This window comes from Athene noctua, chromosome 9 (assembly GCF_965140245.1).
Source record: "Athene noctua chromosome 9, bAthNoc1.hap1.1, whole genome shotgun sequence".
Classification (NCBI taxonomy): Eukaryota; Metazoa; Chordata; class Aves; order Strigiformes; family Strigidae; genus Athene; species Athene noctua.
In genome coordinates, this window is record NC_134045.1 from 4,424,797 (window position 1) to 4,440,458 (window position 15,662).

The following is a 15,662-nucleotide window of genomic DNA, read 5'->3' on the forward strand; positions in this document are numbered from 1 at the left end:
TCGGCGCGGCCCGGCAGGGGGCAGCCGCCGCGGCCCGGCCCGCCCCGCCCCGCCTCCTCCGCCGCCGCGGCCAGCCCGGCCCGCTCCGCTCCCTCCCGCACCCGCCGCCCACCCGCCTCCGGCACCGGCGCCCCCTTCCCTTCCTTCCCTTCGCCCTTCCACTCCTCCCGGCTCCCGCCGCCACGCCAGCGCGGGGCTCGGGCGGAGCGTGCAGGCCGCGGCCCCGCCGGCGGCGAGCGGGCTGACAGGGGCCTCCCGCCGCAGGTGAGGGGCCCGGCTGCCGCCGCCGCCGCCCTTTGTGTGGGCCTCGCCGGGGCGGGGGCGGCCCCGGCCGGGCAGGGACCCCCCACCCCACCGCGGGGCCTCCCGGCGCGGCGGCGGCGGCGAAGGCCTCGGGGCGCCGTCACCGCGTTTGTCCGCAGGCCAGCGGGGTCGGAGGACCCGTCCCATGGGGAGAGGCGAGCGGCGGGACGGGCCTTGCCGCGGGCTGCGGCGGCCACGGTTGGCCTCCGCGCTCCCCGGCCGCCCCCGCGCCCCGCGGCCCCGCCGCGCCTCTCCCTGAGGCGGCCTCGGCCCGGCTGTGGGAGGCCTGGGCGGCGGAGCGGACCATGCCGGAGCGGGCCGTGCCGCGGGCCGCTAACCCAGTTTGAAAGTACCTCGGCTTCCCCGTCTGCTCTCCTTAAATGGTTGTCGCTTCCCACCTCCCACGGAGGGACGAGTTAGGCTCGGAGCTGGCGCCGACTCGGGTACCCGTGCAGAGCCCCCGGTAAGCCAAGGTTGGTATTTCGTACTCTTCCCTGCTGGGGGATGCCGCCTCCCCTGCCCGGTAGGCCGGACGGTCGCGATGCCTTCGCCTCGGGGCTGCTCCTGCCGTGGGTAACGGTGCCTGCGGGGGAAGGTGGCGGCTGGGCCGTGCTGAAGTTTTGTACCCGTTAAGCTCGGGTGTGAGGTGGTGTAACTGTGAGCCCTCCCTTCGCGTCGGCAGTCGAGGAGAGCTCCATAGGAGGAAGAGGAGACCTTGCATGCCAGCAGGGCTGTGATGGGGCCTTTGGGCATTTTACTGCCCGGAATTGTGCCGGCAGACAAGGTAACGCCGCCTCGCTGTAGGCAGAAGCACAGTCTGGCACTGCCCAAGCTCTCGGGCACGATCCGGACTCAGCTGAGCGCTGGGGGAGGTGGGAGTGCTGGGAAATGGGTTTCTCTGAGGCTCCGTGTCGCTTAGTTTTCAACACAACAAACACATCCTGAAAGATCGAGGTTTGACTTACGTGGGTGAGGGCAGGCAGTTTGACTCAGAAATGGGTGTGCTCCTGTGGGGGTGAGGGCTTGTGGCACAGGAGCACGGGCTCCTTGCCAAGGCCTGGACCTCTCCTCTCTCAGGGTGTGTTGGCACTGCTGCTATCTGCTGCTCACTGGTGGGTTTTACTCTTCTCTGAGTTGATACCAAGTTTCACCAGACATCTCTAGAAAGGCTGGAACTTTTCAGTGAGCAAAACCCCTGTGATGTTACTATAGTAAGCCCAGGCATCACCTCTCATGTAGGTTGTTCGGCTCCAGTGTACTTTTATTCCATGGCTTTGTAGGAGGTTCAGCAGAGCCATTGCTTTAACGCTTCTTTCATCTTCACAGAGTGTTGTGCACGATCCTTGCGGGTTCTGTGTTTTGTCTGCAGATAGGATAACGTTGAGGGCAAACCTTCCCCTGAGCTCTCTGGCTCTTCCTAGTCTCTGAGTGCTGCCTGGAGAGGGGGAAATCTCTCATATACATCCCCTGGGTAATGTGCCCGATACCCAAGCCACAGAAGGAGCAGAACTGCTTTGCTAGGGTGGGATCAGATTGGGATTTGTCTTGATATTTGTAAAATCTAACCTGGTAGCTTCTTGATTGCACAGCATTGGGCAAACCTCAGCCACTGACAGCGTAGAGGGTAACGGCGGAGCTGGCTGGGAGCTGGGCAGTTGCGCTACCTCTTGGGAGAGCACGCTGCTCAAACGTGTGCCTGTTGGGGCTGGGCAGAGCCCGACCCTTTCCAGGCTGCGCCCGCCTCGTCCCAGGCCTTCTGCGCAGCAGCAAGGGGGGTTCTGGTTCTGGTTAGCTCCCACACGCTGGCTTCCTGGTAGCTTTACAGGGATGCAGGAGAGTGTTCAAAGTGAGCCATGGGGGGAGGTTGACTAGAGAGTTGCCTGTCTTTCCTCTGAGACCTGACATGAGCTGTCTTCCTTGCAGAGAGAGCTGCTCCCTGCGCTGCTTCCCTCATCCTTCCCAAATGTGAGCGCGTCGCAGCCAGCACGGAGAAGGGCCTCCTCTTGTCTTCAAGGCGCTTGCTTCTGCCTCCTGTTCTTTTGTCCAAAAAAGAAACAGCCAAACCAAATCGGTCCACAAAGAACTTGTGCTGATCTAAGGAGGAGGCTCTGGAGTCTCAGTCACCTCTTTGTTTCCCAAGATACTGGCTGTGGGCTGGATTTTCTGTCCTTGACTTCAGGGGATCAGCTACAAGGAATTAGGATCTTGGATACTTTGGATTTTTGTTTTTACTTGAACCCTTTCAACTGAGAAGCTGAAGCTGTCACTGCTAAAATCCCGGGTTTTTTTCCCAAGCATGTCAGAAAGCTGGCAGCAGCAACAGCAGCAACCACAGCAGCCGCCGCCACCGCAGCAGCACCACGCTGGGGCAGCCACCCTCCCAGAGCACTCCATCCCGCCTAGCACCACTGACAACCCCTTAGGCTGTGCTGTCTACGGCATTCTGCTCCAGCCAGACCCTGGCCTGCAGCACCACCAGCACGCCCCCATCCAGGCTGGGGAGCCGTCCCACAAATGTGGGGTGTGTGGCCACGACCTCGCGCACCTCTCCAACCCCCATGAGCACCAGTGCTTGCCAGGCCATGACCGCTCTTTCCAGTGTACCCAGTGCCTGAAGATCTTCCACCAGGCCACTGACCTCCTTGAGCACCAGTGCATCCAGGTGGAGCAGAAGCCCTTTGTGTGCGGTGTCTGCAAGATGGGCTTCTCCCTCCTGACCTCGCTGGCGCAGCACCACAACGTCCACAATGGCAACGCCATGAAGTGCTCTATCTGTGAGAAGACCTACAAGCCTCCCGAGGCAGAGCATTCCCAGCCTCTCGACCCCTCAGAGAAGCCCTACAGCTGCTCCATCTGTCAGAAAACCTTCAAGCATCTCTCAGAGCTGTCCCGGCACGAGCGCATCCACACGGGTGAGAAGCCATACAAGTGCACGCTGTGCGACAAGAGCTTCAGCCAGTCATCCCACCTGGTGCACCACAAACGGACGCACAGCTCGGAGCGGCCCTACAAATGCACGGTGTGTGAGAAGACCTTCAAGCACCGATCCCACCTGGTGCGCCACATGTACGCGCACTCGGGAGAGCACCTCTTCAAGTGCAACGTCTGCGAGCTGCACTTCAAGGAGTCGTCAGAGCTGCTGCAGCACCCCTGCACGCCCAGCGGGGAGCGGCCCTTCCGCTGCGGCGAGTGCCAGAAGGCCTTCAAACGCCCCTCGGACCTGCGGCAGCACGAGCGCACGCACAGCGAGGAGCGGCCCTTCAAGTGTGACCTCTGCCAGATGAGCTTCAAGCAGCAGTACGCGCTCATGCGCCATCGCCGCACACACAAGGCCGAGGAGCCCTTCAAGTGCAACCTGTGCGAGAAGGGCTTTGTGCAGCCCTCACACCTGGTGTACCACCAGCACGTGCACGGCATAGAAAACCTCTTCAAGTGCAACGTGTGCCAGAAAGGCTTCAACCAGTCCTCAGAGCTGCTGCGGCACAAGTGCGTGCAGAATGCGGAGCGGCCTTTCAAGTGCGCAGTGTGCAACAAGTCCTACAAGCGGGCCTCGGCTCTGCAGAAGCACCAGCTGGCCCACTGCGCTGAGAAGCCGCTCAAGTGCACGCTCTGCGAGAGACGTTTTTTCTCCTCCTCCGAGTTCGTGCAGCACCGCTGCGACCCGGCCCGCGAGAAGCCCCTCAAGTGCCCCGACTGTGAAAAGCGGTTCAAGTACGCCTCGGACCTGCAGCGCCACCGGCGCGTGCACACGGGCGAGAAGCCCTACAAGTGCCCCTCCTGCGAGAAGGCCTTCAAGCAGCGCGAGCACCTCAACAAGCACCACAGCGTGCACGCCCGGGAGCAGCAGTACAAGTGCATGTGGTGCGGGGAGCGGTTCCTGGACTTGGGCCTGCTGCAGGAGCACAGTGTCCAGCACACGGCCGAGGGCGCCTACCAGGTGGCTGCCTGCTTGCCGTGAGCCCCCCGCCCCGCAGCGGCTTTCAGCTTGCATGTGACGCTCCTGAGCCTCGGCCTCCCCTTCCCTCTCCTCGGTTGTAGACAGCCTCCAATGCGTTTTGGGGGAAAGGGGAGGAATGGTGGGTGGGCAGGTAAACTTTCCTCTGTCCTCGGTGGTTGATAGGCTACATGTACCACAGGGGTGACGGACGACGGGAAAAGCTCAAAGGGGTGGAGAGGGAAGGAGGGAGGTGGGGAGAGGAAACGATGCCTGTAGTTGCCTGGTGTCCCCTGAACTGTAGTTCACGCTGTACCTGCAGTTATAGTGCTGGGAGCTCAGCTGCCCGCTGAGGGCACCAGCCCTTTGCGTGCGGCCTTCTTCCCCTGCCCTAGCTGGGTTGGCAGGGAGGGCTGTGGGTAACTCTCCTCTGGAGAGGGCTTGGGAGCAAGGCAGAGCTAGCCCTCCCTTCTCCCAAGGTGTGCTGCTTGGCAAGGAAGTAGCAGGTTTCCACTGCTGGGCTCTCCCAACTTTCTTGGTCCAAGCTCAATTGAGAGGACCATTGCAGATTGCTAGCATTGATTGACTGCCCTGATCTCCCTTGTTCTCCCTCTTTCTAGAGTGTAGAAAGGGAAAAGCCATGGGGCTGCACAGCTCCAAAAAGCACTTTGGCATTGCTGCTTTTGCAGTTGCTGGCTGTCACACTCCGTGGGGGTTCTGAGCGAGCCTGCCCACCCCCATCCCTGCCAGCAGCGTGGGGAAGAGTAGCAAGCACCACGCCGCTACCGGAGAGCATGACGAGAAGAGCCTCCATGCCCTGCTCTTGGCTGAGATCATGGCATTTAAGAGCTGCTTCCTGAGGGACCTAGCTCTTCTGCCAAGACTTGCCTCCAGGCCCCTTTCCTCTTTGCACCACTTGGGCTGTTAGTTACCTCCGGGGGTCAAGGAAAGGGCCATCCCAGCAGTTCAAACACTAAAGGGTGAGACGAACACTACTGATAACCTACAACTTCGGAGGCGTTACCATCACCAACAGTAACCCACACCATGTGCCAGGGGCTTGGTGACTGATTTGCTGGAGGGGACCCAGAGCAAGCGAGGAGAATCCTTCCTGGCCTGTGGGCTCAGCTCCATGGGAAGGGGAAGGTTAGCAGTGGGTAAAGGAGGAGGGTTTTTTTTTCCCCTCTCTTGCAGGAGTCCTGTTTTACTTTTTTATTCTTTCTTTACCTCTTCTGTATTTTTCAGGTTTTGCACAGTTGTTGTAAACATCACTTAAAAATAAATTTCCCCTAGCAAGGTCAATGCAGCCTCAGGTGTTTTCCTGTGCAGGATTTTGCTGGCTTCTCGTGGTCAAGAGACCCGTTACATGCCAGTTAGATGCCTTGGAGGTTGAAGGCATGCTTACTCGGTTGCCCACCAGCCTTACCTTCTCCATCTTTGGAGAGAGTAAAATATCCATCTGTGCAGATCCTCAAGCCCTGACTGGATGTGGTCCTGGACAGCCTGTTGTAGCTGACCCTGTGTGAGCAGAGGGTTGGACTTCCGTGATCTTGGCTGGCCCTCGTGTGAGGTAGGAGTGTTGTGGTGACCTGTAATTAGTGAACAGCAGCCAGTAAGTTGCCCATATGCTGCACAGGTGATGAGGACAAATTTAATACCTGTTGTCCATGGCAAGTACAGATAGATTAACCTTGCAGAGAGTTGGGCTGTGCCTGCTTTGCTGGTAGGGGACACTCATCTGAAAGGTGGAGAAAGGCTTTTGTTTCCATTTCCAGCTCAGTGAGGGGGAATGGGGTTCGTTTTTGGGGCTGGGACACTTCTGTGACAGGTGTGACTGGGGCTGAGTCTTCATGCGCAGCTTTAAAGGAGGTTAAAGCAGACCTTGATCTCTGCTGCCCAGGGAAGAAGGACTGATGGTTATCTTGCTTCATGCTGACTCAAAGATTAGAACTTCCTACCAAGTTTTCTGTCTGTTTCTTTTTCCTTTTTTTTTTTTTTTAAAGCAGTTTGTTAATATTCATTAAAAAATACTGTATAGTTTAACTCGATGTCATACTGGATCTTTTTTAAAAAAAAAGATGTGATAACTTGGATTCTTAAAGAGCGCTTTGGTTCTAGGTAGCTGATTTTTGCTGTTTAATATATAGTAAGTTCAGTGTACACTTTACTGTAGGAGTAAAACCAAGGAAGGCTAGTCCTGTCTTTATAGAAGGGCTTGGTGGTGATGGGGGCAGTGAGCATGGTCCAGGGCCAGCCGGTGAGCTCAGCACCCACCTGAACCCTGACGCTGTTCCTGCCTCGAGGCAGGGTTAGCTCTGCTCTTGCCTGAAGCAGCCGGGTGCAGCTGCCACAGGTCCCACAGAGCTGGGGACTTAGAGGTCACCCCGACTGCTTGAGCATGGCACCAGCAGCCAGGATCAATGCCTGGAGCTGGGAGCTTGCAGAAAGTCTCTTCTTTAGTAGGAGGAGGGTGTGAAATGGAGGCTGTTGGAGCCTCCAGGGGCTTTTGTGGCCACATTTCTTTTTTGGGGCAGCTGTTGGCTAGAGGAGAAATTGTTAGTGTGGCCCCTGAATGGTTGTGCCTGCTCTCTTCCCTCCCCAGGGGCCTGGGTGGGTCCCTGGGTGGCTGGACAGCTTCGGGTACTTGGGGTGGGGGAGGATGGCGGTGGGCCCGGGCACATCTCTGCACCATGTGCTGGCCACGGAGCTGCGGATCCTGGCCCCTTGATACCAGCTGGATACAGGGACTGCTGGGTAGTGTTTCCCTCATGCTGAGCAGCTGGGGAAGCCCTCAGTGTCCCAGCAAGGAGCTCTGGCTCTGCTTAGGACGTGGCAACAGCCAGGCAGCACCCTGGGCAGAGAGAGCATCATCAGGGCTGTGTGCTGGGGAGCCCATGCCTGGGGGAGAGGGGATTTTGTGGGGGGCTCAGCGGGGCAGGGTATCAGCCAGGGCCTGTGCATAGGTGTCTCCAGCCTCAAAAACATCTTGGTGCAGCATTAGAGCATCATTGAGTAGGACTGGCCATGGTCTCGTAGTGACTTGGTCTCTTCATCTTGTTTGTTGCCTTGCAACAGCCCAGATCCAGTCGAATCCAGTGGTGGCCTTTGGTGCTGGCAGGTGGAGGACCTGTGCAGAACAGGCAGCTGAGCAACTACCATATTTTTGTAGGGAGATTGTCTGGTTGAGAGCAGCTGTGTTGCATGCAGGTGGGCTGGGGGAACAAGGTCAATCTCCGTTGCTGTGCCTTTGGGTCATGTTTTGTACCATGAGGGGAGAGGTGATGGAAATAGCAGGAGGCACGTGAGTGTCAGGAGCGTGGTGCTGGGGGGCCAATGTCCCCTGGGCATCATACTGCACAGGGCGCTCTGCTAACTGCTGGTGTTTCCTTTTCAAACCAAAGAGCAGTTGTGGCCAAAGCCTCTTGGGAGTAAAAGGTCTTTCTACTCTACTTGGGTTGCACTTTGCTTCTGACGTTTATTTCAAGACACTTTCAGGCTGCTTCACGCAGCCTCCGTTCGGCCTCTCGCATCACTCGCTGCCCCACAGCACCCAAGAGGGTCACTGTGCTGGAGCTGGTGTTGCGTCAGCCCCGTGGCAAGTGCTTGCACATGTCTTCAAGACCTGGTTGCCAGACCACCTGAGGGTGCTCTGTAGGGCTGGAGTAGGGGATGGTCCCTCCCGAAGGGTTGAAGGGTCATTCTCTTTGTCAGGCAGCTTTAGTGCAGGATGCTGCAGGGGAGGCAGCGGGAAGGGTTAGGCTGGTCGAAGGCGACGTGGATATTGTCCAGGAGATAAATCCTGCTCTCTAGGGCTGCTGTTCCTCTGGCTTCCTGGGTCCAGGAAGAAGGTAGGCTGTTACCTGGGCTTTTTTCCCATCTTCACTTCCCCTTACACTACCTACAGGATGCCTTTGGCTGTGTCTCAGCCCCTTCCCTTCCACAACTGTTTTGCTTATATAAGCAAAACTTTTATAAGACCTTTTCAGCTTCTTTGCCCTTTGTTCAATTCTTTATTTGTAAGCAGTAGTTTGGTTTTCATCCGTTTTTTCATTTTGATTGCCAGTTCTCTTGCCCCTCTCCTCCAGCCACCCCACTCCAAATTCTTGTTGCAGGCTGAGGTTGGATCCAGGTGATACCAAACCACTGATGATGTGATCAGGTGTTTGGAATCTGAATCTTCCTGGAATCCAGTGGGTGCTTCTGGTCCTTCCCCACCATGAGGCCAGCCATCCATCCCGCTGGGTATGGACACCTCCTGTGGCCTGGCAGCTTGGCTCGTGTCTGTGGTACAGCTGGCTCTGGTGAGTGAGTCTGAGCCAGGACCAGGAGCCAGAGCAGAGTTGTGAGAAGCAGGCACTGGGGTAGGAGTGGCCATTTCCATGGTGGGTCTCTTTGCCATGTCTCCAAGGCTGGGGGTTAAGTCAGTGAAGGGCTGTCAGACACTCCTGGGGAGAAGTCATGGTGCTGGGGCGAGGCCGGACCGCTCAGTTCCCGTGGGAATGAATACCTGCGGAGGGGCTCTGTGCCTCAGGCAGGAGACTGAGCTGCACTAGATGTGGGGGAGACACCCCTGGGGCCTTGGGTATGCTCAGGCAGCCCTGCCAGCTCTCCAGGGAGCAGATGCCATCCCTGTAGTCTGGGTGGGAAGATGGGCATGTCTTTGGGCCCACGTGCTGGAGTGGGGGGCAAGGGGAAAGCATCCTCTGACAGTGGTTTGGGATCATCTCTGGACACTCAAGCCTGGTCTTGCACTGTTAGAAGGGAGGAGAGCACTTTCTACACTTCTCTTGAGTATTTACCACCAAGTCCAGGCTGCAGCCAGAGCCTGGCTATTAATAATAAGCAAAAACCTTGTTGTTCTCCAGAGTTTGACTCTTCCTCTGTTGGGTGGGGAGTTCACCTGCGGGAAGGTTCCTGCACGTACAGGCGTAATGCTAAGATGCAATAATGGCAGGGTAGCAAGGCCTGGGGCCAGCAGCTCTCCCCCATGCCCTGGTGAGTGCGGCTCCTTCCCAGCTGCCAGGATTCCTCCGCAGCAGCTCTCTGCAGCCACCTCCGCCACCTCCTGGGTGTGCCCGAGATGCTCAGTGGGGAGTGCAGGACCTCAGGTGGGAGCTAGACCATGGGCTTGTCTCCAAATGCCTCTGAGCTGTGGGTCCAAGGGGTTCCATGGCCGGTGAGGTTCTCGGGCTCCTCCAAACCTGCGCTTGTGCCTCTAGCAGAGTTCCCAGGGCCGGGGGAAGTTGCAGCCAAGGATGATGAGGTTTGTGTGGCTTGCAGTGCCTTTAACACTGCTCTCCGTGTGTTTCTAAGATGATACTCCATGTATCTGTGTATATATATTGTATTAACACATCCTGCTTTTCTGTGTGAGTGTCAAATGGTTTTGCTTTACTAATAAATTTATAGTTATTTATACCTTCCTGTGGGTGTGTAAGATTTCTGAAGCGGAGGCCGTGTGCCGGGCAGTCCCTCCCTGTCTGTCTTTGTGCTCTGTCTGACTCCGCTTGATACTTTTTTTGTGTGTGTTTTCTTTCTTTCCCCTGAACTTTTTTTGATGAAGAAATGATGGTTCATCTGCCTAGTAACCAAAAGTTGAGATGTAGGGTCTGGGCAGGCTCTCAGGAGTGGAAAGCAAAAGCAGGCAGAGTCTGCAGTGCAGGTTTGCCCCTTGCTAGAGGTGTGCCACCCCCTCTCTGGGTCAAAACTTGCTGTTGGAGCTTCAGGGCAGAAGCAGGCAGGATCCTCTGCCTGCCAGGAAGGAGCACCTGTTGAGAAGGCAGAAGCTGATGTATGTTGTGCTCAGAGGACTCTAGCCCCACACATGACAGTTTCAGCTTTCCCAGAGGTTTTTTTTGCATCCCCCCATCCTGTGATGGCAAGAGAGGAGCCCGCTACCTGCAGATGACTTGACTTGCTCCATCCCACACCCAGGCCAGGTGAGATGTGTGGTTGTCTCTGAATCACCAAAAAACTGCTTCGGACTGAAGGTTTGGGAAGGGAATGGGATGGGAAACTGAGGCAAGAGTAGGGACAGCATTCACCCAGGATCCCACAGCTGGGAGACATCTCAGCTTCCCTTCTCAGCTGGCTGCTTCATTCAGAGCTCCTTAAATTACAGCAGAGAGGTGCTCCGGAGGAGGAGGAGGGATGTGCACGTCTCAGCTGACGCTGATACTGGGTCACCAGTCCCTCTGTGGCAGCTGTGCGGAGCCCTGGGAGGGTGTTAGCGCCACCAAGCAGGATCATTCCTGGTGGCAGAAGGGCAATACCTTTCCCAGCCGCCCTAATTTCTTATTCCCAGCTGGATGATTTCCATGGGAAGATGAAAATATAAACCGCAGCCAATAGTCCTAAACTGTGCCTGTGTTTGAACTTTGTGGTTTGAGGAAATACTCTGTATCCTCAAGGCAGGCAAGGAAACTGCATTGGCACCACCAGTGCTTTGCATGAGCTTTTACTTTCTTGTCTTTGATTTCCCTAGATCACCGCAAAGCTGTGTAATTTTTGCACATGCCAGAGCCCCAGGCTCTGACTGGGGAAGCGCCGGGAGTGGCTGGTAGGAGCAACCTCTCGGTACCTTATTAAGAGCCCCTTAAAGTCTGGCTGCTTTTCTAGAAGATCTTACCTTCTTGGCAGCTATTTTCCATGCAGTTACCATCAGCAATCCCTCCTGCCTTACCCCATGAACGTAAAAGTTAGGGATGCAACCAAAAGGACAGCAGAAGTGGATGGAAAACAGTTCCTCAGCAAACATGGCAGGAGTGGTGGCAGCATTGCCTAGGTAAGGAGCAGAGCCTTCTCCTTCCTCCCCCAGGTTCCTCCTGGACATTTGCTTGCAGAACTAAGTTGAAAACCTTTGTAGACAGGTCTGGCTTGAAGACAAGGTGTCTCCAGAGTGACCTTGGAGGAGATGCAGGTTTAGCCATCAGCAGATGCTTCTTTTTTTGAACCCCTCGCTGCAGGATTTCATGAGCCTGAGCCTGTGAAAGACCACTTGAACCTGTCCCTGCCTTGCTTTGCTCTTTCAGACAGTGCCATCTCCTCAGGTGGGACCTCCTGCGAGGTGGGACCTGGGCCAGGCTTGTGCCCCAGGGGGTGTGGGATTTGGGATTCAAGCCTGTGCTGCTCCCACTGCTGATCCCGCTGCACAGTAGCAAGTCAATTTAATGCTGTGCCTGTCCGGGAGCCTCTGCTGCTCCCCAGGAGCTTGCACATGGGTCTGTTGTGCCCACCACAGTTTGCTCCCTTCACGGGGATGGTTTTTCCTGGCGCTCCAGGGTTGTGAAGACATTACACAGAAGCCTTGTGCCCTGCTTTCAGAGCCGTGGCTCCTCTGCCACCCCCAGCCCTGGCGCAGGGGTCAGCATCCGTCCCGCAGTGGGGAGCAGAGGGTTTGCCCCCCCCAGGTAGAGGCATGCATTTGGGGCAGCTGAAGCTGCCAATAGATAAAACTGAGAAATTTTTTTTTTTTTTTTGTTGGGTGCTGGAGCATTCCCTGCCCTGGCCCTCAGCACTCCCCAACACCCCACTGGTGGCCATCTCCAGGCTCATCCCACTCACTGTGGCAGGCTGGGCCAAAGCATTGGTGGCCCATCTGCTCCATGTGACAACAGCACCTGTGTACAGGGCTTCGGCATGTTCATGGGCACAGCTTCCCTCGCTTGCCCCATAGCACCACTGGCCAGGGGCTGCGCCAGGGCTGGAGGTAGCACAAGCAGCTGGGGAGGTGAAGGGACAGGCAGGGGCTGCCCTGATCCCATTGCGCTGTGGGGGGTGAAAGTTTGTGAGATGGGCCAGGGGTCTGAGCCCACCCTGAGGAGGAGGAAACTGGGCTGATTGGGGCTGTCTGGCCTGGGGTGGGAGCCCTGAGCTCCTCTCCTGGTCACCATGGAGGGTTTTCTGCCAATCCTGCTAGGGCAGGGGCAGATCTGCTGGATGGAGTCACAGGCAGCAAAGTGAGGATTGCTGATGCTGAGTAATGGCTTTGGTAGCCACGAGGCCTGGGAGGGTGCGGCAAGCACCATCGATTCATGTTTCTGACACTAAAATCAGAGGCTAATGCTGAGCCGTAAGCAATCATCACTCTGCTTCAGAGTGAACGGTTTCTCAGAAATACAAGGATGCCTTTCACTTGGCTTCCCTGGACCTGGCAGGTAGGGAACAGGGTGCAATTTAGGAGACCGCTACTCTGTGCCTCCGTTTCCCTAGCTGTGAATCAAAGCTGCAGAGGTGCTGGGCTGGGGTCAGACAGGATGTGTACTTGTTGCTTGCCAGGCTGGGGATGCCCACGGGCCCGGGGAAGGAGGAACCAGGCTGGGAACTCTAGCCAAAGGCAGAAGCTGGGGCTGGATGTCGAGCAGCAAAACCATGCTGGTACCAGGGTTCCAGGGTGTGACCACGGCCGAGATTAGGGGCGATGGGAAAGGCTGGCAGCCACTTAGGGCTGGAGGTAAACGGATCAAGCAGCAATTGGCAGGCTCAGCAAGGGGAGGCTTAGCTCAGCCCTGCACAGATTTGCTGTCTCCTGACACAGATCCTTTGGGGCTGGGGCAGAGGGTGGGTGGAGCATCCTCAGCACATCACCCCTGCATCACTCCGAGGGGTTTCTGCAGCCCCACTGCTGCTTCTCTGTGCATCCCTTCGCCCACCTGTGCCTGGGTGAGACGACAGGCTTCCCTGCAGCGCTGCTGGGCTCCTGCCTGGCTGGTGAGTGCCTGGGCTAGCTTGGTGGCTCCAGGGATTTTGAGGATGCTCAAATCTGCTTGATTTTTGTGTTTTCTTTGCACTATCCCGCATGAAAACCAGTCTGGCTGCCAGGAGCCGGGACATTCAGGACAGCTGGGTGCTGGTAATCCCATTTGCAGGCAGCGCTGGGCTAATCCTCGCAGAGTCCTGAGCGGATTGGGGTGGGTTTGGGGAATCAGTGGCAAGCTGCAGTGCCCAAGGGAGCCCGTGCATCCTGGGGGTGGCTTCCCGGGCAGGTGGCAGTGAATGTGCGGGGGTAAGTGGCAGCGATGGAGGTGAGGGATGCAGCTGGGGGTTCTGCGGGGCCACCTCCACACATCGCGGGAGGGTTCGGTGCTCCAGAACGGAGCTGGAGTTGGCAGGGGCGCATGGTGGGGAGTGATGCTGCAAGGGAAACGGAGCTGGGCAGTGTGGAGGGGTTTGATCTGATGCTGGAGAGGAGGGTAAGGCCGCAGTGCTCCCTGCTCCGAAGGGGGATGGCAGGTCTGCACCTTGCTTCTTGCTGTGGAGACTCAGGGCCCTTTGCCTGCTAGCATGAGCCCCACGGAGCTGGCACGGTGGATGGTGGCACTGGCCGGTGCCTGCAACACAGAAGAATTGCACGTGGCTGCTTGCTCTTCAGTGCCACCTTCCAACAACAATTTTTTGGGGACCTACAAATATTTCTGTCCCTCTCTTGTTTGGATGTACCGGAAGAATGGCCCTGGCCACTTTCCTTCTCAGGCCAAGGACAGGCTTAAGCTCCAGGCTTTTACAGCTGCACAAGCTTATGTTGAGGGAGAAGGAGACCTTGGCTGTTGCGGGAGGCTCACTCCAGCCCCAGGGGTCTTCCTCTGGGCTTCTTTGGGCTCAGTGGTGTACACTGTCCCTGGGTTTCTTCGGGATCTGAAGCATGAGTGGAAATGCCACTGTGCTGCAGGGTGCAGCTGGGTTTTCCTTGCTGTTTCTGGAGCATTTGCAGCTCCTTAATCTCTTATACCCATTGGGAGGTAAAAGGAAATTTATTAATTGGTTTCTGGGCATCAGGTCTCCAGGGAAGTGTTTTACAGCCACCCTGTCCCACTGTGAGGATGTGGGGGTCTCTGGGAGAGCTGAGCCTGCCCATGGTGTGCTGGGCGATGCTTTGGCGGCATCCAGACCCAGCTCCTGGGCTTGCACAGGGTGTGGGCAAGCAAAAAGCTGAGGATGCACATCACCCTGCCTGGGAACCTCAGCCGGTTAAGATTTAAGATGCCAGGCTTTGGTCAGCCCCTGATGAACCACCTCAAGGGATTTGAAGGCATTCTGCATGCCCAAAACCTGAGTGAATTTAATGCAGAGCCTGATGCTGAGCAGCTTCCAGTCCTGTGGGACTGGGGCCATATATTAACCCAGGACAAAACTCTGGTGCAGTCTCCTGGCTGGGTGGGATGGAGCTCAGGGATCGGCTTTCTCTTTGCCCTTCACTGCAAGCAGCAGCATGGGGGCCACCTGAGATGCTCCTGAGATGCTCACTGAGCAGAGTGGGGCGTCTTTGGAGGGGCATTTTGGGTAGAGTGGGGCTCTTTAGCAGGACAGCAGCAGAAGACATCCCCACTTTGCACTGGGCAAGAGCCCTCCGTGCTTGTCCTGTACCCAAGCATGGGAACATGCAGCACTGCTCAGCTCACTGGTGCTCCCGGCCCAGAGTCACACCAAGAAGGGATGGGAGGGACCCAAAAAGACTGAGAAAATGGAGCTTGAATAGCTGAATCCCTGCTCTGCAACATCTTATTTTTACCTACTTCATCAACATCTCTGCAGCCACAGCAAGTCAGTGCAGGTGTCTGCCCCAGCGGCCACTCTGGCCCTGGGCTGTGACTGGAAGGTGACAGAGCAGAGTTGTTTCCTAGGGGTGGAATGAGTTGATACCTGTGCTGGGATGTGAACTTGCTCATAACCAAATTCTGCTTAAATTACTGTTGTTTTTCAGCCCTTGAATGAAAGATAGAGGACCCTGAGCAGAGCATCGCAGTTTCTGTGATCTATCTGCTACGACTTCATGAATGCTTCTCCTTGTGTGGAGAGCCGTGGAGGGTTGTGCAAAAAAAACCCCACCTAAACGAGCAGTTACATTTAGGAAAAACAAGTTTAACTGAGCCTGTGAGCTTAAAATAGCGTAGTTTGCGCATGATAACAGTGAAGGGCCAGGGGTCGAGCCAGGTTGGGTCTGGCTGTGCTGCAACACTGTGTTTCCCAAGCAGGACACGGAAACAGGAGGACACCGAGGACCTTTTGGGGCTGCCCTGTGGACACCGTGAGTGGCTGGTGCACCCCGGGGAGTGTGTGCTACTGCTGCTGGCCTCTCGCCGGTCACAGACCCCTCCTCGCTACTCGAAGGTGGTGGGATGCTGAGCTGGATCGAGCGGGTGGTTCCCCAGCCCCCAGTGCCCCATCCGGCAGAGGTGACGCCCCCAGTCCCAGTGCAGGACCCGGCACCACCTAAGGTGAGCAGGAAGCCAGTTTGGGGGTATTGCGGATCCTGTGAACATGGCAGAGAGATGCCCCGTGCCTCTATGTCCAGCCCAGGGATGCTCTGCAGCATCCCCGGGAGGGATGGGGCCAGGCTGCATCCCTGCCCTGCGCTACTGGGAGGCAGCAGGAAGGATGGGGAGTCCCTGGAGTTTGTAGCCACCTTTGAATGGGGAACAGATCCTCT

The 15,662-nt window shown here is 56.9% G+C and overlaps 2 protein-coding genes across 5 annotated transcripts in view; both read left to right on the forward strand.

Moving 5' to 3' along the window:
• Positions 1-71: 71 nt before the first annotated feature.
• On the forward strand, positions 72-9,645 carry ZNF319 (zinc finger protein 319). 2 transcript variants are annotated; one of them, XM_074913163.1, is made up of 2 exons: positions 72-776; positions 2,227-9,645. In XM_074913163.1, the coding sequence occupies exon 2, from the start codon at positions 2,600-2,602 to the stop codon at positions 4,259-4,261; it is 1,662 nt and encodes a 553-aa protein (XP_074769264.1). In that variant the 5' UTR covers positions 72-776; positions 2,227-2,599; the 3' UTR covers positions 4,262-9,645. The 2 variants fall into 2 exon arrangements, with proteins under 2 accessions (XP_074769264.1, XP_074769265.1); XM_074913164.1 differs by having other exon boundaries at positions 72-766.
• Positions 9,646-12,788: 3,143 nt separating this feature from the next.
• Positions 12,789-15,662, forward strand: part of CNGB1 (cyclic nucleotide gated channel subunit beta 1) — a 34,566-nt gene continuing 31,692 nt past the window's right edge. For 2 of the 3 annotated variants that reach the window (XM_074913737.1, XM_074913740.1), the window contains exons 1-2: positions 13,147-13,241; positions 15,208-15,450. In XM_074913737.1, the coding sequence (XP_074769838.1) occupies positions 15,352-15,450 (99 nt within the window). In that variant the 5' untranslated portion in view covers positions 13,147-13,241; positions 15,208-15,351. Of the gene's footprint in view, positions 12,947-13,146; positions 13,242-15,207; positions 15,451-15,662 lie in introns of those variants that run through there. The other variant, XM_074913738.1, reaches the window with a different exon arrangement.